Below are 22307 nucleotides of genomic sequence, written 5' to 3' on the forward strand. Positions count from 1 at the left end.
TTACACTAACAATGAAATCAGGTCAGAAAGTTCAGCTAATTGCATTTAATATAATGTATTTGTCATTTAACTGCAATTAACATGCAATTAACAATTAACATTACATTTATTTCACACTTATATTTCCATAATACATAGACTATTTTTAAAAGTATGCTAAAGTGTACTACTTGTTCACAAGATTTCGTTTTTTTAATGTGTCTTTGAAATGTACAGGATATCATAGTGAAATGCACTTATTCTTGTTAAGTATTCACAAGTTGCAATTAACAATATAATATAATTAATAAATACATATAGAATAAATACAGACTAAATAGACAATAAAACAAATGAACACACATTAGTTAACACTTGTTTAGAATTTTAAAGTAAATGTCACAGTTTGAAAAGTGTTTAGAAGAGTTGTTTGAATAAATGTGGTGTGAAAATGTTCAAACAGGGTTGCAAACAAACCACAACTACAGTGTGAACTTCCTTAAAATAGGGTGGTGCAAAAAAGTAGATGCCACTCAACCTAATGTTGACACACAGTCCTATAGACCCTAAAACTTCCTTTCTGCATATAGAGTAGCTTCTCTGTCTGTTCAGCTCTCTCTCACACAGCACTTGATGAGATTAACAATGCAGCAGACTCTCTTGGAAGGTAAACGTTATCTCGGGACCCATATTTGTCAGCTAAAAATTAAAAGAAGTTGTAAGAGGAAGTTGTTCACTCAGTCAAGTTACTTTAAAAACAAGCTCCTGAGTCATTGGCAGAGCTGTTATTTTGAGGAACTTTGACCAGCGTGTGAGACTCTGCTATAAAGCGACATGTGATTCTTTTGTTGTTTTCTCGTTTTTTCCTCTGTGGTATGGAAGAACCCGGTGTAACACCTTTTGTCACTGGAACAAGTTTGACAGAGGAAAGATTTTGTGGAGACATTTGCACCCCCAAATGCCAAGATTCTTGCACTCTGGTAAGAAATCCTAGTTTTCACTATTATGAGGCCAATGATCCTGATATAAATGTCATAAAATATGATATACAGTATAATCTAGTTGTGATACATGTGTATGAAAAAAGCAATGCACTGATATGTTTATATTCCATCATCTTCACAGATACATAGACACTCAAATATACATACATATATATGTATCCACAAGCACAGTTTTTTTTTTGGTTTTGTTTTTTTGTATTTTGTGTGTTTCTGTTATTTAATGATGTTTTAGCTCATTGGAGAGAGATATTCAGTTTCTTAGGTGTCCTGTTTCACTCTGAGTGTTACATATGGACTCTGCACCATCTCTGTCTCCCTCAACGGGATCTCAGCTCAGTGTGGATGAGATGAAGTTACTCGCTAAACTAGAGGAACAGAACAGGTAACTTCTTCACACCCATACCATGCTGTTTCCTATCGATACAACAACTTAAAAAGTTACACATTAGGTTAGTGAGACATCTCTTTTTCCACACTGTGTGCCCAACTTTTTTTCATTTTCAATTTTTTTTTTTAATTCTGTTTGATTTATATGTTTGTTTCCTCATTGGGACCAAAAAATAAAAAATCCCCAAATTTACAGGTATTACTATACTTGTGGGGACATTTGGTCCCCATAATGTAGTGAATACCAGTATACACACACACGTTTGTTTCTGTGAATTGTGGGGACTCTTCATAGACTTCTATTACTTTATATTGACCAAACAATATTTTCAATCCCTTAAACCTAAACCCACCCCTTACAGAAAACTTGTTTGCATTGTTACACTCTCATATAAACATCATTTACTATTTTTTATTTCCCCCCCCCCCCCCATGGGGACCGCAGGCCGGTCCCCACAATGTCACAAATTTCAGGTTTTACTATACTTGTGGGGACATTTGGTCCCCACAATGTAGCATAAACAAGTACACACACACATTCATGTATATCAAACATTTAAAAATAGTGCTTACTAACAGTATGCTATTTATTTGTTTATTTTTGAATGGCATTCAACATGAAACATTATTAGATGCATTTTAAATGCTGATCATGTTGAAACAGAACTTATCAAAAGTATATTTGTTGTTTTTAAAATGACAGCATCAGCATCAAACAGCATTCTTTCTTTTAAAAGAATTTTAAAGACTGCATGCATATATCATTCATATTTATCTTACATCTCAAAATATACTTATCAATAGTATGCTATTTATTTGTGTTTATTTATTTCATTGACATTTAGCATTAAACCAACATTATCATATGTATTACAAATACTTCATGTATATTTAATATATTCATGTTTATCATAAATTTCAAAATAGTTCTTATTAAAATGATGCTATTTATTTATTTGCTTAATTTATTTTCATACACATTCAGAATAAACATTATTAGATGTATTTCAAATACTGTATGTATACATTACTACATTTTTTAAATATACAATTTTTTATATAATTCGACACGGCTTCTTTTGGATTATTGTAAAGAATTAAAGTTCTTAATAATGGCAAGGATTAAGTCATTCACCCCTAATAATTAATCACTCAGTTCTGTTTGGTGTATGAACTTGAGAAGTACACATCAGATCTACACTCCTAAACAGGCTATTTTTCTCAACAGGCTGCTTGAGACTGACAGTAAGTCTCTGTACCCTCTGAACGGGGTCCTGCAAAGTCCCACCTCAACCAAAACCTTCTCTTTTGAGGATGATATATGGGATAATGTCATTAAAGAATGGGATGACTGGTGCAAGAGAAAAGTGGGACAGATCAAGGTAACCAACCCATTGATCCACCAGTTTCATATCATGATTTCAGTCTCATCACGCCATACCTTCTTCCCTCAGGTGCTGATCAGGAGGGGTGTCCCTGCTCACCTGCGGCCTGCTGTGTGGCAGCTGTTGTGTGATGCTCAGAATGTGGCCGTGCAACCGAAGTACTCAGATCTGCTGAAGAGCTCGTCTCCCTCTGAGACGCTGATACTCAGAGACCTGACACGTATCCTCCCTCAACACCAACTCTTTCACAAGGTCGCCACCTGCCAGAAACCACTGTTTAATGTGCTGAAGGTTAGACATCCGAGAAAATCTACCTGTGATCATACAGAAAAAAACTTAGGAATTATGCATTTAGATAACACACTGTGGCTTTAATTACAGGCTTACTCAATCTTAGACCGAGAGATTGGCTACTGTCAGGGAAGTGTGTTTATTGTAGGTCTATTGCTCACACAGGTACTGAATGGCTTTTTAAATTGAAATTGTACTTATAAATTGTAGCTACAATAGTACCAGTCAATGAACTGAGATGATCAACTTTTAGATGGCTGAAGAGGAGGCCTTCTGCATTTTTGTGAGGCTAATGAAGGACTTCAGAATGAGGGATCTGTATAGATCCAATATGGTTGAACTCGGCTGCTGCCTTCACCAGTTTGACGCTATGATTAAGGTAAACATTTATAATTCTGCACTATTTAAAAGCACATGGATTATTTGTAAAATGTCTTTTCCGAAAACATTGAGCTGAGTAAGCCACATAAAGCATGTTACAAACGATCTGCTGAAGTATCTTTCCATTTCCTGATAAATGTCAGATTTCTGAGAACTGCACATTTGAAAAGAACTTTGTCGCTTTTTTTTAGCTGTTTTTTTTTTCAGTTGTATGTTGTCCACTAAGCAATGTGAAATTAGAATACATTTGTCTAAAAGATATCTTAATATATTTTATATGTAATATAAAAATATATTTAAAAATATATTTTTTTTAAATAAAAAATATATTTTATATGTAATATAAAAAATGTCTGCAGTCATTACTCTAGTTTGTCAATATCACACAATCCTGCTGAAGGATAATTCTTATATGCTGATTTAGTTCTAAAGAAATATTTCTTATTATTATCAATGTTGAAAACACTTGTGTTGCTTAATATTTTTCTTGGAACTTTTTTTTTCAGGATTCTTTTTAAAATAACATTATTTATCTTTTAATTCTTAAAAAAAAATGAACCTTTTGAATTGCATTGTATATGATATTTGTTATTTGACCTAAGAACATCCTTGGACATAGAATGTTGTTTAGCATAAAAACTGTACACAGTTTTGTAGCTGAAGGGGGCGACACATCTTACTTCACTCATAATATTTTTCTCTTTCTGATAGGACCAACTTCCTGAGCTTCATTCACACTTCCAGACTCAGGGTTTTCACACCTCTATGTTCTCCTCCTCTTGGTTTCTCAACATCCTCCTCTCATCTTTACCAATCACAGCTGCCATTAGGATTTTTGATATCTTCATGTGTGAGGTACAATTAATCACGTCACTGGATTTCATCATAACCCATCACTTCACACTGCATGTCATGTAACTTCTATGTAAAATTGATAGATAACAGATAAGAAATAACCAATCAGTGATATTTTAGTATAATCTTCATACTATTATAATTTCATTTATCATCAATTATTTTTATAAATTCAATTTAAACTTTAGTTTCAGTAATTATGTTTTTTTTAATTAGTTTTTTAATATTTCAATTTAAATTGATTTTATTTCAGATTTAGTTTAACGTGAATTCTGTAACAATAATTTTAGTATTTAATCTTATTTATTTCTATCAGTAGCTGCGGAGTTTAGGTTTAAGTTTTCTTTTTTAAATTCAGGTTTTTCCATCTTATATTTTATTTTCAATTACAGAAAACCTTTTAATATTTTTACTTTTACCTAACAATAAAAATGGCAGTATCTAAATATTATTTGACTGACAGTATCATTGATTATATACATGTGTTTGTAGGGTTTGGAGATCGTGTTCCGGGTTGGTTTGGCTTTACTTCAAATGAAGCAGACAGAACTCATCAAGCTTGATGTAGAGGGAATGATGAATGTAATAGAGCACCTCAATGAAACTAATTTTTTGTTTAGTTCTTATTTACCACTTGCTAGCGTTAAGGATTTTTAAATGTTTTTACAATCATTATGTCTTTGAATTTTCTTGGTCTTCAGAGTGATTCTGTTGTTTTCAGTGCTTGCAGAATCTGGAATCATGGGCTTCAGATCCTGATGGAATCATTGAAGCAGCATATCAAATAAAATACAACCCCAGCAGGATGAAACAGTATGTGTTTTTCCTTCCATTTTTGTCTTGTTCTGTGTTTGCATATCCAATTGTCTATGCAAACAAAATGATTGATTTTATTGGTTTTAGATTGAGACAAGAGTATGCATCTATCAAGACTAAAAAGCTGGAGGAGCGGAAAGAACTAAATGTGAGTGTTTGTCTTCACATAATATTTCTCAACAGTACAGAAAAATTGGTCTTCAGATTCTGAATCAAAACCAAAGCCATTTTCAGCCACAGAAAATGCTTAGTTTGTTCTCTTGCCTTATCTCAAGGGACTTTCTTCAGAGAACAAACATTTAAAGCAGAGGCTTGCCTTACTGGAGAAGGTAAGTGTATCGCAGTGCCTATATGTTAATGTTAATGATTTTTTTCTAAAGATATGTTCATGCTCTTACTCCCACATATGCCGACCTTCCAGAGGTGCTCAGAAAAACTGGAGTCACAGCTGAAGAAAGAACTGGAGAAAACTCGGCTAAACACAGCCAGGTCACAAATCGCTTTAAAAGAGATGAAGGCAAACATCTTGCAGATGGAAGAGGTCTAAATGAAGTCAAATCTTCCATGCAAACATGTTTTACATAAATTTATATGAAATATTAAGCGCAGTCTTAAGAGTACTGCAGTGATGACCATATATTGTAGGCCAACCCAGAAGTTAGCATCACCCTGGTTTCTGAAACAAAAAAGGCAGCAGGAGTTTTTAATTGCATTTTTGTTTACTGCAGAAAATAAGCTTTGCATCCAACAAAAGTTTATGATTCCTTACACATTTTGTTAATTGTGATAGTCTTCACAAATAAACACAACAATAATTGATTTGAAGCCTAAATACAGTCGTCGGAAGTAAAAATCTAAATGTCACCATCGCTAAGCTCTTTCAGTCTTTATTTTAAAAAATAAAATAAAATCCCTGAGAGGTTAAGTTGGAATAGTTTTCGAAAGCATGATTGATTTCAGAACAATTTTTTGTTTTAAGAACGATGGAACCGGAAGTACTCAAATGCTAACTCTTTTCCAGGTTTTGTCCTACAAAAATAGGTCATGCTTAGTTTATTCATAGGCTATAGTGAGTTAAAGCATGTTAGACATCACATAATGATGTTTAGATAGGTTTGGGGTTGCTTCCGTAATTAAAAATGTGTGTGTGTGTGTGTGTGTGTCTGTGTTGTAGAGCAGCGCTGTGTCTAATGAGGACAGTGTGATGTATCTGCAGAAGGAGCTGATCTGCTGTAGATTGCAGGAAGCAGAGGCACTTACTGAACTCAAATTGCTAAAACACCACATTAAAGACCTAGAGGAGAAATGGCAGGTAACTTTGCATGGGGGTAGAGAAAAGAAGATATTCAGTGTTCAACATACCATAAGTAAGGGTTATCAAAACCTCACTGTCTCTCTCACAGAGGCAGCAGGTGCATTGCGGAGGTCAGCAAAAGGTCAGCAGCGCACAAAATGATCTGCAGGTGGAGCTGTTAAGCACAAGACTAAAGGAAACACTCACTCAAGCTGCGCTTAAAGAGAGCCGCCACAGACTGACGAAGCTGCAGACAGAGGTTAAAACCCTCAGCTGATAATATCTGCTGGTATACAGCTTTATGCACTGCAGTATGTGGGATAGAAGAGCAATGAACGCTTAGTTCTGATCGCTTACTCCTGGAACTGGTTTTAAGTAAAAATTTGACACTTAAATACACTATAATATTAAATGCATAAAAATTATAAAAATATATAACAATCTATGACACTCTTGCATTTGCACGCGTGCACGGGGATAATCACTGAGACGTGAATAACTAAAGCCTGGCCTAGATTAAAATTTGAGTCTCTCCAATAAACCAATAAAGGTCTCTTTCTCACTTGCATACAGATCTGCAAGTTGAGATAATTCTTTCTCAGAAGCTATAAATACCATTAAAGTGTGGGAATTAAACCGCGCTAGTTGCGTTGCTTGAACAAACCATTGGTGCGCGCACTGATCATCACGAGCCGCTGAGGACACGACGCAGATCAAGGCAGCAGCGCTGTGTGAATCGCGCAATCCGTTTCGCTTCAGTCGTTCTGCGTGATAGAGAGAGGATGACGGCGTACAGTCTTTTTACTGTATTTGTTGCCTTTATCTTTCCGAAAATAGAGGAAAAAGAGAAACGAAGAAATTGCCGCAATCAGTCTTTGAGCTTTTAAACGGTTAACTTTAACACAGCCAGTAATTCGAAAAATGTAAGCTTCGAATCAGATTTATTTATAATATTGACATTCATTTCGTGCCGTAATGTTCAAAATTAAATTATGACACTATATATATATATATATATATATATATATATATATATATATATATATATATATATATATATATATATGTATAGTCATGGCCAAAAATATCTGCACCCTTGGTAAATATGATCAAAGAAGGCTGTGAAAATTCATCTGCATTGTTAATCCTTTTGATCTTTTATTTAAAAAATTCACAAAAATATATCCTTTCATTGGATAATAAGAATTTAAAATGGGGGGAAATATCATTATGAAATAAATGTTTTTTCTCAAATACATGTTGGACACAATTATTGGCACCCCTAGAAATTCTTATGAGTAAAATATCTCTGAAGTATATTCCCATTCATATTCACAATTTTGAGCACTCCAGCATGATTATGAACATGTAATTATCCAGCCATGGCTTCCTGTTTCACAGAAATATAAAGAGGAGGGATAACAAAGCCCAAATTCTCTTAAACATCCATCAAAATGAGAAAAAAAACAAAGAATATATTTCTGATGTGCAGCAAAAGATAATTGAGCTTCACAAATTAGTGAAGTGGCTTTAAGAAAAGAGCTAGAGCAGTGAAAATACCCATTTCCACCATCAGGGCAATAATTAAGAATTTCCAATCAACATAAAATGTTACAAAACTGCCTGGAAGAGGACGTGTGTCTATATCGTCCTAATGCATGGTGAAAAGGAGAGTTTGAGTGCACGGCTAAAGACTCTCCAAGGATCACAGCTGTAGAATTGCAGAAAATAGTTGAGTCTCGGGGTCAGAAAACCTTAAAAAAAATTGTCAAACAGCTCCTACATCACCACATGTTGTTTGGGAGGGTTTCAAGAAAAATTCTCCTAGCTCATCCAAAAACAAACTCCAGCATATTCAGTTATCAGACACGACTGGAACTTCAAATGGGACTGGCTTCTATAGTCAGATGAAACTAAAAAAATGAGCTTTTTTAGCAGCAAACACTCACGATGGGTTTGGTGAACACAGGGATAAAAAGTACCCAATGTGTACTATGAAATATACTGCTGTATTTTTGATGTTGTGAGCCTATATTTCTGCTGGAGGTCCTGGATGTCTTGTTTAGACACATAGCATCATGGATTCTATTAAATACCAACAGATAAAAAAATCAATAAGTGACTGACTCTGATAGAAATCTTAGAATGGGCCATGTTTGGATCTTCCAACTCTACAATAACCCAAACACAAACCTCAAAAACAACACAAAAATGGGTTACTGAGCACAAAACCAAGCTTCTGCTATGGCCATTCCAGTCCTCTGACCTGAACCCTATAGAAAATTAGTGTGGTGAACTGAAGAGAAGCACCACCAACATGGAACTGGGAATATAAAGGGTCTGGAGTGATTCTGGATGAAGGAATGGTCTCTGATCTCTTGTCAGGTGTTCTCTAACCTCATTCAAGCATTATAGGAGAAAATTTAGAGCTGTTAAACTATCAAATAAAGGTTTCAAAAAGTATTGAATAAAAGGGTGCCATTAACTGTGGCCAATGTGTATTAGAGAAAAACATTTATTACATAACCACACATCCCAACATTTTAAATTCTTATTAAACAATAAAATGTTAGATTTTTGTGAATTTTTTAAATAAAAGATCAAAAGGATTAATAATGAAGATTAATTTTCACAGCCTTCTTTGATCATATTTACCAAGGGTGCCGATATTTTTGGCCATGATTGTATATATATATATATATATATATATATATATATATATATATATATATATATATATATATATATATATAATATATACAGAATTAAAAAAAAAAACTTTATTGTAAAAATAGGCTACATTATGAAACAATGAACCAAAAATATTTTGGAGAATTTCAACAGAAATAACCAACTTATGGATTGATCATTATGCTGGAAAACCATGGGCTCTAATAAGTTTCAAGTGTGAAATGTATTAATTAGTTTCCTGTATTAATTTTTCTAATGTTATGAATTTTATATTGAAATCAATGTTACTTACCCTTTCTATAGGCCTAATTATTAGTGAAATGTAGGCTACTTTATTATAAGTGAAAATTGTAAAAGTTAATCTTACACCACAATGATTATTAGGAAAATGAAAAATGTGACTTTGCTTGCTGACGCATATTATATAATATTAAATAATATGTAATATTATTGTAATATGTGATGAATAATATTATTTAGTTTAATATATAATAAAGTTATTTAAAACTTTTTTCTTCACATCATAATCATTTATTATTTTAATTGCATTTGATTAAGGCCTACTGCATTTCAGTATTTCAGTATTTGTCTTCTTTTCTGAAACTTTTTTTAGGGAAAACCCCCTTATAATTTTTTGGTAATTATGTTCATTATGATTTGTTTATTTGATTAATTATGATTTGTGTATTTTTATTCAAATGCATACATATTTCGTTTACCAACTGGAGAATTTGTCAACGTCATTGCATCATGATGAAACATCCTGAGATTTCAAAATGATTCTTATCTCTAATTGGGAAACATTACAAAGATGTCTAGAAATGTCTACGGTGTGAAAGACAGGACACCTAAATCAGATTCTGACAAACTGAAATCACTTACTGTTAGTACTGAAAATCTATGCTAAACTATGTCCTGACATGTGGTTGTTGTTGTTAATGTGACCTAAAATTCAATCCTCTTATTTTAATAGTTCTCTTCTCACTACAGAACAAAATTTACAGTAACCAGTTAAGACGAATTGAAGCGCACATAAAAAGCCAGCAAGATCATCTACAGGAGCTGACATCTCAGAACCAAGATCTGTGTAGCCAATTACAACAGAGCAGACGGCAGTTTTCAACTGTTCAATACAAGGTAACACCACACCTGACATCATCTGCTATTTGACAGTCTGGAGGTGTCTAATTACAGTGTCATTTACCCTTGCTGACTTCCTTCAGGCTAAATTAATCCTGGTCTGTACAAAGAGCATCATTAAATTTCTCTCAATCACCCCTTAAAGGAACATTTTAGTTTGAGCACAAGATAAGCGTAGTCGACAGCATTTGTGGCATGAAACCACAAAAAGTGATTCCCAATCGTCTATATTTTTCTTCATAAAAGCAAAAATCTGGGTTACAGTGAGGCACTTTGAAATGAATAGGGCCAATTCGTACATGTTAAAATGCTAAAACACTGTTTCAATAGTACAGCCACAAGACGTAAACAATATGACCATTAACATGATTCCGGTGTGAAATAACTTTGTTCCATTATATTAAAGTTATATTAAATTTTAAAACTTTGTGACCATGACAACACAATGCCATGAACACTAAAATATGATTTAAACAGTTTACAGTCAAATAAAACCCAATTTTAAACAGAAGAATTAATGTAAGTGCTTTTATGGAATTTTACACATTTCTGCTTTTAAAACCTCCAAATATTAGCTTTATTTATTTCCATTGTAAGTAACCAAATTTGTTTTGTGATTTTTGTGATACTTAATATTATGCCAAAGTGCATATAACTAGCAACCCGGAATATTCCTTTAACTCATTCTCTGACTGACAGTCACTGACAGAGGAAATGAAAGCACCTCACATAATACAAGCCTTTTCCATGAGCTCTAATCACAGTCCAAAAACACAGTTCATTTGTAAAACTCAGATCAGCGACTGTTCCATTTATTCATCACACATGACATATGACACACATGTGCAAGAGTGGCCTGTCTGTTGATCACCCAAACAGCTTTGAGGGAACCAGTATCTTCTGCTTTTCTAGAAGCAGATCTATGATAACATCTTTCTCACTCTGCTGGCCAAATCTTCAGATGCTGGCGTAGTTTACACACTCAGACCAAGCCTCCGCATTGCACTTGTCTATCAGCTCTTTTATGCAGAAGTGATTTTGCAAGAAAATGCCAACACTGTATCTCACTTTACAATGATGTGAAACAGACAATTGCTTGCATTAATGTCAATGCAAAAGAGTTCTGCACCCTATGGGATAGTCTGGTGCAATGGTGTTAGACAAAAAGATTCAGATGAGTTGTCTAATTTTGAAACACTGAATGTAACTTTACTACTCATATTGTGACTTCATTTGCTGTGCTTCAGTGAATTTAAAAGGTGTTTACCTTTTCCCCAGCGAAAAGAAAAGCAGGACAAAGAAGCAGCAAACTTGACCATCATTGCAGTTCTTCAAAAGCAGATCACAGAGTTACAAATTCAAGTATGTTTGACCTTTTGCATTTCATGGCACATCAGTTTCGCTTTTTACACTTCAATAGGCCCAGCAGTGTACTTATCCATAGCTTCACAGACTGAAAGTCAGTTTTGCTCATGAGAGATTGGACAATAAGTATTTTCAGCCATTTTAGCTAATTCACAAATGAAAAGTAAAAGACTGTCATTAAAGGGTTAAATCATCCCAAAATTAAAATGACTTATTAGTACTCACCCTTAATGAGGTTTGCTTTCATGTATGCAAGTCAAGCAAGTATGGTTATGCTTCTGTTATGTGCTAAATGTATGTGTGTTGATCAGTGTTTATATGTTAAAATATTAAATCTGTTCATCATAAAAAGTGATCAAAAGACTTGGATTAAACCACTTAAATTAATATGGATTACTGTTGCAATGTCTTTATGAACTTTTTGAAAAATCAACTTTTGAAAGAAATTCGACTTTTAGTGGAGGGACAGAAATTTCTCAGGTTTCATTAAAAATCCTTATATGAGTTTTTTTTTTTTTTTTTTTTTTGAAGATGAACCAACGTCAGGCTCAGAATGACATGACGATGAGTAATTAATGACTGAATGTTATGCCTTTTGATTGTTTAAAGTTGTGATGATACAGAAGTAGCGACAGCTTTTTTTTCAGTATTGTGATGAACATCTGAGCGTGAAGGCCTGTTCAAACCAAAGACGATAACTAAAAAGCTAACTATAAAGTTTTAATAATCCTTCCAATTCTATGAGAATAGAAAAATCCAACACAGAGGAACAATATAGTCTGAATCACTTTCAGAACATTTTTACCAACTTACCAACTGATGAATGATAGAAACATTGACACCCAGTCAGAATACTCAACATTAAAGAGCACAAGAATGTAAAACAGTGGACAATAGAACCTTATAAAAACATTTGTTGGGGTGGACGATAATAAAGTTATCATAATAGTCAACTTTCTATTTATCGTTCTTGGCATGAATGGGCCTAAACATTATTGTAAAAGAAACAATGTAGAGTGAGGACTTGGTTATTTCTATTGAAGTAATAACATTTTACGAGGAAAAAGAGAAGAACAAAAAATATATATATATATCACCCATTCAGTTATTTTACGTGTACAAATCCAGTCTGTTATGCTGCATGATATTGCAAACTGGTATTTGTTATATTATTTTAATTTATCCTTATAATCTTAAACACACTGGTTTGTAGTTCAAATAGTTTTACAGTTTACTGCACTGTTATTATTATTTGCCTATTGTGCTTATTAAAGTGAAAGTCTCACACATTTACAGAAAATAACTTACTTCCAGATAACATGCAGTTACAAAATAGATGGTGAATTTTAATTTCATCATGACTTTAAGCAAGGAAATACAACTGCAGATTATTATGAGACATAAAGATTTTCTAAATTTTGATTGTCACTTGTTAGCCACGTTTTACACATCTTGTCAAGCCAAGGTGGTGACCCCAACAACTAAATCTTCCAGTAAAACTGCAGATTACTATTAGACTCTGTGTTACTGTGTCAGAAGCTACTTAGTGAAGCTAATACACATATGAGCATGCTAATGCTAGGTACTGCAGCACATCAAGGCACAGGGGAACGAAAACGAAACTTCTGACATGAAATGAAATTAGTCAAATACACGTGTCACAATAAGCCATCAGAGCCATGATCACGCACACATGTTGTGGAGCCAAACTTCTCCTTATTGAGAGAACATTTTCTCAGATAGCCACACAATGGCCAGGAAACTCTTAGCACCTCTCAACGCGTCTGCCTCCATGTGATTTGTAGCACCCCACTGTTCAGTAGATTTACAACCAGAAACCCCGGCGTGCAGGTTCACGATGAGCATAGCTGATTACAAAGATAACGGAAGACCTCCTCCCATTGTAACCGGTTAACCGTGCTGCCTGGTTCATTATTGTCTTGCCACATAGCATTGTCAAAAAGGTGCTAGTGAGATAAACTGCTGTTCACATGGAGCAACAAGAAGAGAATAAAGCCATGATGTGACAAACAATAAGTCTGCAGCTAACATATATGGATGAATCATCAGTTCTGGTAGTTTTAGTTTGTGATTCCACACATAGAAAAAAATCCCTTTGTTTGTATTAATACACAGATTTCTAACCCCTTTTATGATGTAAAAAACTGCAGCCTGCAGATTGAAACCTACATCTTTTTCTAATAAAAGCAACGTCAAAACAACATCAGTATTATCTAGAATATTTTCAAATAAAATATATTAATTTTACTTGAATAAAATCCTTTTTTAAATTTGGACTACTTGGCTTGAACACTTCAGGCTGCATTTCATTTCATATACTTTATTTGCAAATGTCACTTGCATTTATTATCTGTTTATAGTGCCTTCATATTTAGCAATAAAATTCAGTCCTAAAAGTGGACAATATTAAAAAATATTATTTATATTCTATTGCATTATTTTTATAGTTTCTATTAAAATAATACAAAATATTGAAATATTAAATATGTTAATAAATATTACATATTTTTACATCTTTTTTTATTATTTGGAAAAAAAATGAAAAATTGAAAATACATTTTTAGAGTTTCAAAAACCTTCATTCTGTATGATTTATAAGCTTGTTTCCTCAAAATGTCCCCATGATTTTCCTCAAAATTTACTGGTATTACTATCCTTGTTTGGTCCCCATATCAGGTACACACACACACACACACACACACACACACACACACACACACACACACACACACACACACATTTCTTAGGGATCTTTTAAAACCAATAAATTGTTTAATTCCTAGATGGATATTTTTTTCCCCAATATATGAACAAGTTTGATTTTACAGAGAGAAACTTTCCTGTAGTTTTGATTCTAATGCATAAATATGCCCATGATGTTTCCTACTCTTCCCTATCTGTAGCGAACAGAAACACTGTCAGTGGTTTGAGGTCTGGTGAGAAACTGCCACTATCAGATAGCCTGTAGGTGTGAGAGCCCCTAAACGCCTTCTGCTTGCTGACTGATTTTCTGTGGTTTCGGTGGCAAGGGGAGCCAGTCTGATTAAATTAGACGGATTCTCATAATCTGGTTTGTTACTGATAGCATTGTGTTTAGCTCATAAATGTTGTAGTCAAAACTCTTTGGGAGATTGTGTGATAGCTAGAATTTCGTATATCAGTCTGTACTGATGTAGAAATATAAGGCTATTGTGTTTAAAACAGCAAAATAAATGTATGCATTCTCATTGTTAATTCCCACATGCGTGGTTTGGAATTGAGAGATGTGTGTGGCTATGATCAGTGTCTCCTTATTTAAAGAGCTGCTAAGCCATGCGCCATCTCTGATTGCTCTCTGGTTGAGCTGTAGTCTCAAATTTAGAAATAACATTGTGGTCGTGAAAGCTTGTATACGTCTCATTCTTTCTTCTCATAAAAGCGAATGCTCTCAGAACCTTGAAACCTCAAACCATTATCACTGCTACTTTATGCAGCTATTTCAATCACGTACTCCCTAAAGAGATGCAGAAAGTCTCTGCCTTAGAAGAAAGCAGAGAAAGAAAAAAATACGTCAGTGTTTCAGAAGTATTGACCTATTGCTGCAGTCATAGTGTCTGTTCAAGTCGCTCTTTGGTTTCCTGTTCTTGATGTGAGGAAGAGAAGGTTTGTCACGTTTACACTCTGTGCTGCGCTGTGAGAGATAGGCTGTGTCTGTACTTTGACTTCGCATTTGCTCTTTATCCTGCTATTAGCTTTAGTCTTGAAGGACTGAAGACAGCGGACAAATGAGTTGGACTTTCATCATAACATCAATTCTTAGCAGACCACAGTAGCAGAATATTAAAAACATGTTTAAATGTTTAAATAAATTTGAATACATAATTCATTCGAATTCATTTTAATTTTAAAATATAATTAAAAAAATAATGGATAATATATACATAAATAAAATTAAAATAAAAACAAATCAATATTTTTAAAATGCATTTAAATTAGAATAATTATTCATCCCATTATTATTTTTGTTAAAAAATACACTTTACTATATATTCAACAAAACCGATCTCTAAGACAGTGAATGCAAATATCTGATGTCACTATGCTATCTGCAAAGACACGCTAAATCTATTACTAGGCCTGTAACAGAATATTAAGAATTAATAGACCTATCAAAGGCAAGATGAATTTTTTTTTTTTTGCCTAAATATGTGAGACATCTTTTTCACTTAGTGTGACAATTGTGGTTAATTGTGGTAATTCTGCATATGCATATGTCAGTGTAGAAACATTAGTGCTGTGTGCCTTAAAGGGATAGTTCACCTAAAAAAATGAAAATTCTGTCATCATTTACTCACCCTCATGTCATTCCAGATCTGTATGACTTTTTCCTTCTGTGCAACACAAGAGAAAATATTTTGTGTTCTGCAGAAGAAAGAAAGTCATACAGGTTTGAGACTATGTGATACCATATTTTGGATGGATTATCCCTTTAAAGCTTAAGTGTCAATATAATCAGCCCTTAATTGTTAGGTTCTGTACAATGTTTTCAATCAATATGATGATGTAGTCTTTGTGTAATACAGGATTGATCTAATTCTTTACAGATTCAAAGCCTCTCCAAACACACTACGTCATTTTCTCAACCCACACCGAGGCCTTCCACATCCACCTCTCTGAAGCACAATGACACCTAAAAATGGACAACTGCCCTAACGTCCCGTCATCCTGTCTCCAGAAGCACGCCATCCGGTGAGACACTGAAGATGTTCTATTAAGAGCGCTACCCACAGCTCCAGTGGCTACTATGAGAGAGTCTTCACAGCCCCAGCTGTTAAACATGCTGCAACACTTTAAGTGTCATGAGAAGAGACACACTGTGACAGTTTTGCCATTAACACTTGAAAGTGACAGCAAGATTTCTCATTCTTACCCCAAAATAAAAAAAATAAAAAGGTTGTTAAATGTCTTAGATCTAACATTCAAGTAAACATCACAAAACACTTAGTACTGTCACACTATAAAAGAGGTTTTAGTCTTGGTCAGCCACAAATATCTTAATACTGGATACCTGTACAGAAAATCCAACTGATTGAACAACAGTGATTTCAGCCAAATTAATCTGTATTTGACCCAGTGTCACTGGAGTTTATAATGTTTTAGCCTCCAGGTTTTCTCTCCGCAGTTTCAAATGTATAGGGATTTTGTAAACTTTATATCAATGTAAGTAAATAAATCAATATGCAGTAAACAGCACTACTATGGAAATATCAGTTCAGTTCATTTTTAAATAATTTTCACACTGTGTACTATGATCAATGGTATAGTGATAATAATATAAGATTATTTAATCATTTTAATCTGGCTTTTCTTTTATTATTTTCTCTTTATTTTCTTATTGTACTTTCTTGATATTAATAAAACATATTTCTCAAACCTACAAAATGTATTTTCATTCGAAATTGAAAACACGTTCATCATAGAAGAGGTGTATTCAAGTCATTGTATGTATGGATTACATTTGAATGTATTTTTGAAAATACAGTAACACCCAGCGTTGGCTGAAATGTTATTTCTGGAAGAATAATTGCAGAAAACCACACCTGGGGCAAATATAAAATCGTCCCACATAGACAAACCAAAAATCGTAATGTGATTTAGATCACTATGGGCGTCTACAGTAATCAGACTACATCATAACATGCAGTTCATAGAACAACCATTTTGGTTATTTTTCAACTGGCATTCAAATACATGGAGTTGTCGCTGCAGGCACTTACAAAACTGGGTGAAATGTTTGTGAGACACGATCAAACACGGTCGCGTTCAGGAAGTTAAAATGTGTATTTAAGGCGCATGTTTGCTCGGAGGCAGGTCGCGCGCAGCAGTCATCAGTAGCGGAGCACAACAGCGCAGCGCAACAGGTGAGTCCTGTCCTGACTCAGGACAATCAGTTTAGACCGACAGCGTGCAGCAGACTTTAATCTTGATGGATGCCTTACTTCTCTTGCCTCGATTTCTAATTGCATTTTCATTCGAATAGAAGGCAGGTGTCATAACTTTAAAAATATTCGCTTTGGATAAAGTTTCAGTTATCTTGACGCATTGACGGAGGTAAGTTTGAAGAAATCTTCGTTTCTTTACATACTTTGCTAGGTAGGCTAATTCTAACTTTATGGAGAAATGTTCAGAGATAGGCTACTGTAGCCTAATAGTAGTCACACACTTTGTGTGTGCACAGCCGGTGCGCCAAAGTTTTTCCCATTCTCAACCTGACTGCTAGTACCTTAGTTCAACATCACAGAAGCCAGTTTATACAACCTCCGCGTTGGTCTTTCAATATTGTTAAATTTTGATTCAGCTGCAGACAGAACATTACATTGCCTAATGCAGGAGTTTTCAAACTGGGGTCCGGGGACCCCCACGGGACCGCAAGGGGGTGCTAGGGGGTCTGGCGAAATTGTCAGATTAAAAGAAAAATGGAAAATGAATATGGAAATTAAAAAAAATGGGAAAGGTAACATTTTATCGAAATTTAACAATAAAATGAATTTATATTGCTTTATATAGACTAATCTGAAATAATGAGATTAATCCGTTTTTTTTTATTATATTGATAGGCCCAGTTTTAACTGTAGCATAATAAATGAAAAGCATGTGCTTTTGTGAAGCATACTTATTATTTATACTATTTTATTTTATTTTTTATTTTATTATTTATAGTTAACGTTCCTTCCCTTTTCATGCGCATACGGTAGCCTAAAGATAAGTTGTACATGTATTGCATCATATTCTTGTCGTCAAGGTATAAAACTGCTTTGGATCAGTATTTTTGTAAAAAGTGTTGCTATAAAATAGCATATAGGCTACTTAATTAAAAATGTTTCTTCTCAGGTTTATACAGAAAGTCAGCAGAAAAAGATACATTATGAACTACAGCTTAAATATTTTCCAGATAAGAGCTATTATAATCATTTATTTTGCCTTTAGTACAATTACAACACAAAAGCCAATTATTTAATTTTGAATATAACATGTAGGTCTGTATGCATGAAAATATAGCTCATGTATATTGAACAATTGTCCTAAATGGACTGTCACGTTTTAGAAAACATTTCGCCGTTTTCCAACAGAATTACGCGAGCAGAGATAGCCAATAATGCCGTGACATAGGCTATATAAATGTACAGAGCGCAACCAAGTAAATATTTTCTTTAGTTAGCCTACTACTTAAGTTTTCTGTTAACTTTGATATTAGCCCATAACCTGAATAGCATGCCATTGTGCGTGAGACAGAAATAAAGGTGGTATTCATAATTCTAACCTTTTCAAATAGGCTAAAAAGATTGTTTTAATTTAATAACACAGACTTATTATTAGGGAAATAAATATTCAGAGTTAAATGCTTTTTGAAACTGTTTGCATTTGATGTCCTTCTCATCTAAGTTTAAGTCTCGACATCAGGTTATTAACGACTAAAACAAAACCAATTAGTTATTGGCAATAATACCCTGGGCTCCATTGCAGGCCGTTACTTGGAAGTGACGTGAGGTTGGTAGGCTATATCACACTGACAGAGGATCAGTTTACTAAACAAGGCTTTGAGATCAAGTTGCCAAGAGGGAGCCTATAACAAAGTGTGCCGTGGAGTGCCTCGGCTTCAAATCGTTTTTGCTTTATTTGGGAGATTTTGATTGCAAAAGCCTGAATGGTAGAGATTTGACAGACCGGTCCTATTGAGTTCTGTGAAGACCAGGTGCACAGGTGCACATTTTTTCACACTGGCGCTCTCGATCTAAATCCATTTTGCTCCATTTTTAGGCAGGATTGGAGAACCGTGAGTGATTGGTGACCCTGAACCTGATAACAGAGAGTAAACATGCCGAGGTCATTTTTGGTGAAGAGCAAACGGGCGCACAGTTATCACCAACCCCGTTACCTGGACGACAACTGCATCCCAATTGAGAAACTTCTCACATGCCAAGGTACGAACTATAGGTCCAAGTAAATCAGGTACTGAAAAGATTTAATTAAAATAAAGATGGCTAATGCATTGTGATTTTTTTGGGGTTTAGAAAGTCAAATGGGGCAGATCCCCGAGAGCCCGGTGGAGGTGGGTAATCATTCCCCTAAGGCCAGCATGGTGTGCACAGCGGATCATTCCTCTCAGCAGTCCCCGCTGAGCTGCGAGGGCAGTGTGTGTGACCGCTCATCCGACTATGAGGACTTCTGGAGACCTCTGTCATCGGGAACCTCTCCAGGTTTACATGTTGTCAATTCTCTCTCTCTCTCTCAAAAAAAAAAAAAAGTTACAAACCTGTCACTGAGGCGGTAGCCTACCCTTTCAAAACAAGCATGTACACTTTAGATTACACCTATTATGCTGGCTACTTAATGTGTATGCTACTTTTGAGGTTTTAAGGTAACCCACGCACCTTTACTTAAATGTAGGCTACCATTTAGGGGTAAATAAGGCGTAATCTAGCCTACCTTTTATCTTAGGGTACCGACCCTTTGACAGCTTTGTAACTTTTTTGGGGAGTGTATCGAATTTGCAGTTATGATAATGCTAATGTGCACAATACTTATTAAGCTTTCCTTTTAAAACATTTCACTCTAGATCTGGATAAATGCCAGGTGTCTTCTCCAGACGACTCTCAGCCCTTCGATATGACTTTCCGTCCATATGTTTGGGCCCATTCAACATCCGAACTTAGACACCTCATTCAATCCTGCAACCGTGATTCAGAGGCATCAGTGGGGGTGTATGATGCCATGGACAGAAAGCCGGGTGCCCATCTACTCATTGAACCAACACAATCCGGGCGATTTTACCAGGACTATGGCTCTCTGACGACTAATTTGTTGGACAATAGGGGCTTTTATGCCGACATCAAGATGTCAACTAAAGTAGCAGAAATGGACTCGGAGTCTGATATTATGTGCACGCGTCTTCAACTAAACGGGTCATACAAATGCGTAAAATGCACTAAGGTATAAACATTTCTAATTAAGTAACTTCTAAAAATATATTTCAAGGCTATAGGCTATTTCTATCAGCAGCTTGTCCTTCACTATTCGCTCCAAATGATCAATTAAGAGAATATAATAGGCTAGTTCAAATAAATAAAACTTTGATTTTAAGAAATTCATAATTAGTAAGCTATTTGTCTACAAAACGAATTTCCAGTATTTAAGTATATAGGCTAGTAGCATAGGCTATTTAAGCCCGTTTACACCAAGAACAACTTGGTTAGTCCACAAGGTTCTGTTAAGCGCACGCTGCAGTATGCCATAGCCTATCTGCCGCTATCAAACGACTGTTTAAAATCAGAGAATTCTAAGCACTTGCACTAAACAGTTCTAAACATGCTTTTGTTCTTAAACAGGTGTTTTCGACCCCTCATGGGCTAGAAGTTCATGTGCGGCGGTCACATAGTGGCACGAGGCCCTTCGGGTGCGAAATCTGTGGAAAAACGTTCGGCCACGCCGTCAGCCTGGAGCAACACAAAGCTGTACATTCACAAGTAGGGCCTATGCTTGTTTTATCACAATATTTAATAATTCTTCCAGAATAGACGATCTTACTAATGACATTTTTTTCCCGACAGGAAAGGGTCTTCAGCTGCAAAATATGCGACAAAAGCTTCAAGAGGTCGTCCACTTTGTCCACGCACCTCCTCATCCACTCCGACACCAGACCGTATCCCTGTCAGTACTGCGGCAAACGATTCCATCAGAAATCGGATATGAAAAAACACACGTTCATTCATACAGGTGAATTGGATGAAAATAATGCATATACATTTTTCTGTCAAATATTGTTTGTGCAGTGATAGAGGGTTTGTCCACGTGAGTAAAAGTTTTGCTGAGACTAAAGAAAAAAGAGAGAGAAAAAAACTATTCTTTTATATATTTTACAGGTGAAAAGCCCCACAAGTGTCAAGTGTGTGGCAAAGCCTTCAGTCAGAGTTCAAACCTCATCACGCACAGCAGAAAACACACAGGATTCAAGCCTTTCGGATGCGAACTTTGTGGCAAAGGCTTTCAGCGCAAAGTAGATCTGAGGAGGCACAAAGAAACACAACATGGACTAAAATAATAAGACCAAAAATATTCTTTTTTTGACTGTTTGTTTGCACATGTGACACTTTGTAGAATTAAACTAGTCTAATATTGTGTGGTTTTGATCGATTAAGGACATTTAGCAGTCAGAGATTTCAGATGTTCATGACAGTTCCCGTTTTTTTGTAACAAGTTGTGATATTATATCTTTGCCAAGTACTAATAAACAAACAAACAAAAAATTCTTTTCTCATATTTATACTTCAAAATATGTATTAAACATTTAAATGGATTAAAATGAAGTGCTCCATCATAAGATCAATATATAGGACAAAACAAATTTCATCAAGTCTGTAAATACATATTCTTGTGATGGTTCCAATCCTTACAGCAACTTGTTAGCAATGTACCTGTCAAACAAAGTAGTGGCTTGAAAATGTACATTTGAGGTAATTTATGTTGTAGAAAAAAAACATGAAAGAACAAATTAACCACTACACCACATATGTTTAATCTAAAATTATATTCTGCAATGCATTGTTAAGCATTTTAAGGTTAAATAAATTTGTTAAAAAAAAAAAGTCATGAGGTCATCAAGAGCATTACTTTGCATTTAACATACTGTAATTTTTCAGATTTAGAAATTCGGTTAAGAAG

The 22307-nt window shown here is 34.8% G+C and overlaps 2 protein-coding genes across 4 annotated transcripts; both read left to right on the forward strand.

Moving 5' to 3' along the window:
* The first annotated feature begins 323 nt into the window (after positions 1–323).
* evi5a (ecotropic viral integration site 5a) lies at positions 324–17030 on the forward strand. 2 transcript variants are annotated; one of them, XM_042719252.1, is made up of 18 exons: positions 324–646; positions 862–959; positions 1238–1365; positions 2599–2752; positions 2825–3046; positions 3137–3211; positions 3300–3425; positions 4139–4282; positions 4775–4864; positions 5004–5095; positions 5186–5246; positions 5374–5427; positions 5520–5639; positions 6273–6410; positions 6502–6651; positions 10074–10220; positions 11502–11585; positions 16193–17030. In XM_042719252.1, the coding sequence occupies exons 3-18, from the start codon at positions 1274–1276 to the stop codon at positions 16280–16282; spliced, it is 1839 nt and encodes a 612-aa protein (XP_042575186.1). In that variant the 5' UTR covers positions 324–646; positions 862–959; positions 1238–1273; the 3' UTR covers positions 16283–17030. The 2 variants fall into 2 exon arrangements, with proteins under 2 accessions (XP_042575186.1, XP_042575187.1); XM_042719253.1 differs by lacking the exons at positions 324–646; positions 11502–11585; positions 16193–17030 and having other exon boundaries at positions 653–959; positions 6502–6681; positions 10074–10189.
* Positions 17031–17277: 247 nt separating this feature from the next.
* Positions 17278–22224, forward strand: gfi1aa (growth factor independent 1A transcription repressor a). Of its 2 annotated transcripts, none has more exons than XM_019113212.2 (7): positions 17278–17509; positions 19407–19570; positions 19661–19846; positions 20206–20579; positions 20975–21112; positions 21197–21362; positions 21509–22224. In XM_019113212.2, exons 2-7 carry the CDS (start codon positions 19465–19467, stop codon positions 21685–21687), a joined length of 1149 nt encoding a protein of 382 aa, XP_018968757.1. In that variant the 5' UTR covers positions 17278–17509; positions 19407–19464; the 3' UTR covers positions 21688–22224. The 2 variants fall into 2 exon arrangements, with proteins under 2 accessions (XP_018968757.1, XP_042575208.1); XM_042719274.1 differs by lacking the exon at positions 17278–17509 and adding an exon at positions 17534–17699.
* Positions 22225–22307: the final 83 nt, after the last annotated feature.

The sequence above is a fragment of the Cyprinus carpio genome, chromosome B2 (assembly GCF_018340385.1).
Source record: "Cyprinus carpio isolate SPL01 chromosome B2, ASM1834038v1, whole genome shotgun sequence".
Taxonomy (NCBI): Eukaryota; Metazoa; Chordata; class Actinopteri; order Cypriniformes; family Cyprinidae; genus Cyprinus; species Cyprinus carpio.

What these genes read in the sequence shown, in the direction of transcription:
- evi5a (XM_042719252.1), top strand. Translation starts at nt 1,274, where the DNA reads ATGGACTCTGCACCATCTCTGTCTCCCTCAACGGGATCTCAGCTCAGT. An exon ending in GAAAAGTGGGACAGATCAAG is followed by an intron (nt 2,753 to 2,824) that starts GTAACCAACCCA and finishes TTCTTCCCTCAG; the next exon opens with GTGCTGATCAGGAGGGGTGT. An exon ending in AGGAGCGGAAAGAACTAAAT is followed by an intron (nt 5,247 to 5,373) that starts GTGAGTGTTTGT and finishes CCTTATCTCAAG; the next exon opens with GGACTTTCTTCAGAGAACAA.
- gfi1aa (XM_019113212.2), top strand. Translation starts at nt 19,465, where the DNA reads ATGCCGAGGTCATTTTTGGTGAAGAGCAAACGGGCGCACAGTTATCAC. An exon ending in GAAACTTCTCACATGCCAAG is followed by an intron (nt 19,571 to 19,660) that starts GTACGAACTATA and finishes TTTGGGGTTTAG; the next exon opens with AAAGTCAAATGGGGCAGATC. An exon ending in ACAAAGCTGTACATTCACAA is followed by an intron (nt 21,113 to 21,196) that starts GTAGGGCCTATG and finishes TTTTCCCGACAG; the next exon opens with GAAAGGGTCTTCAGCTGCAA.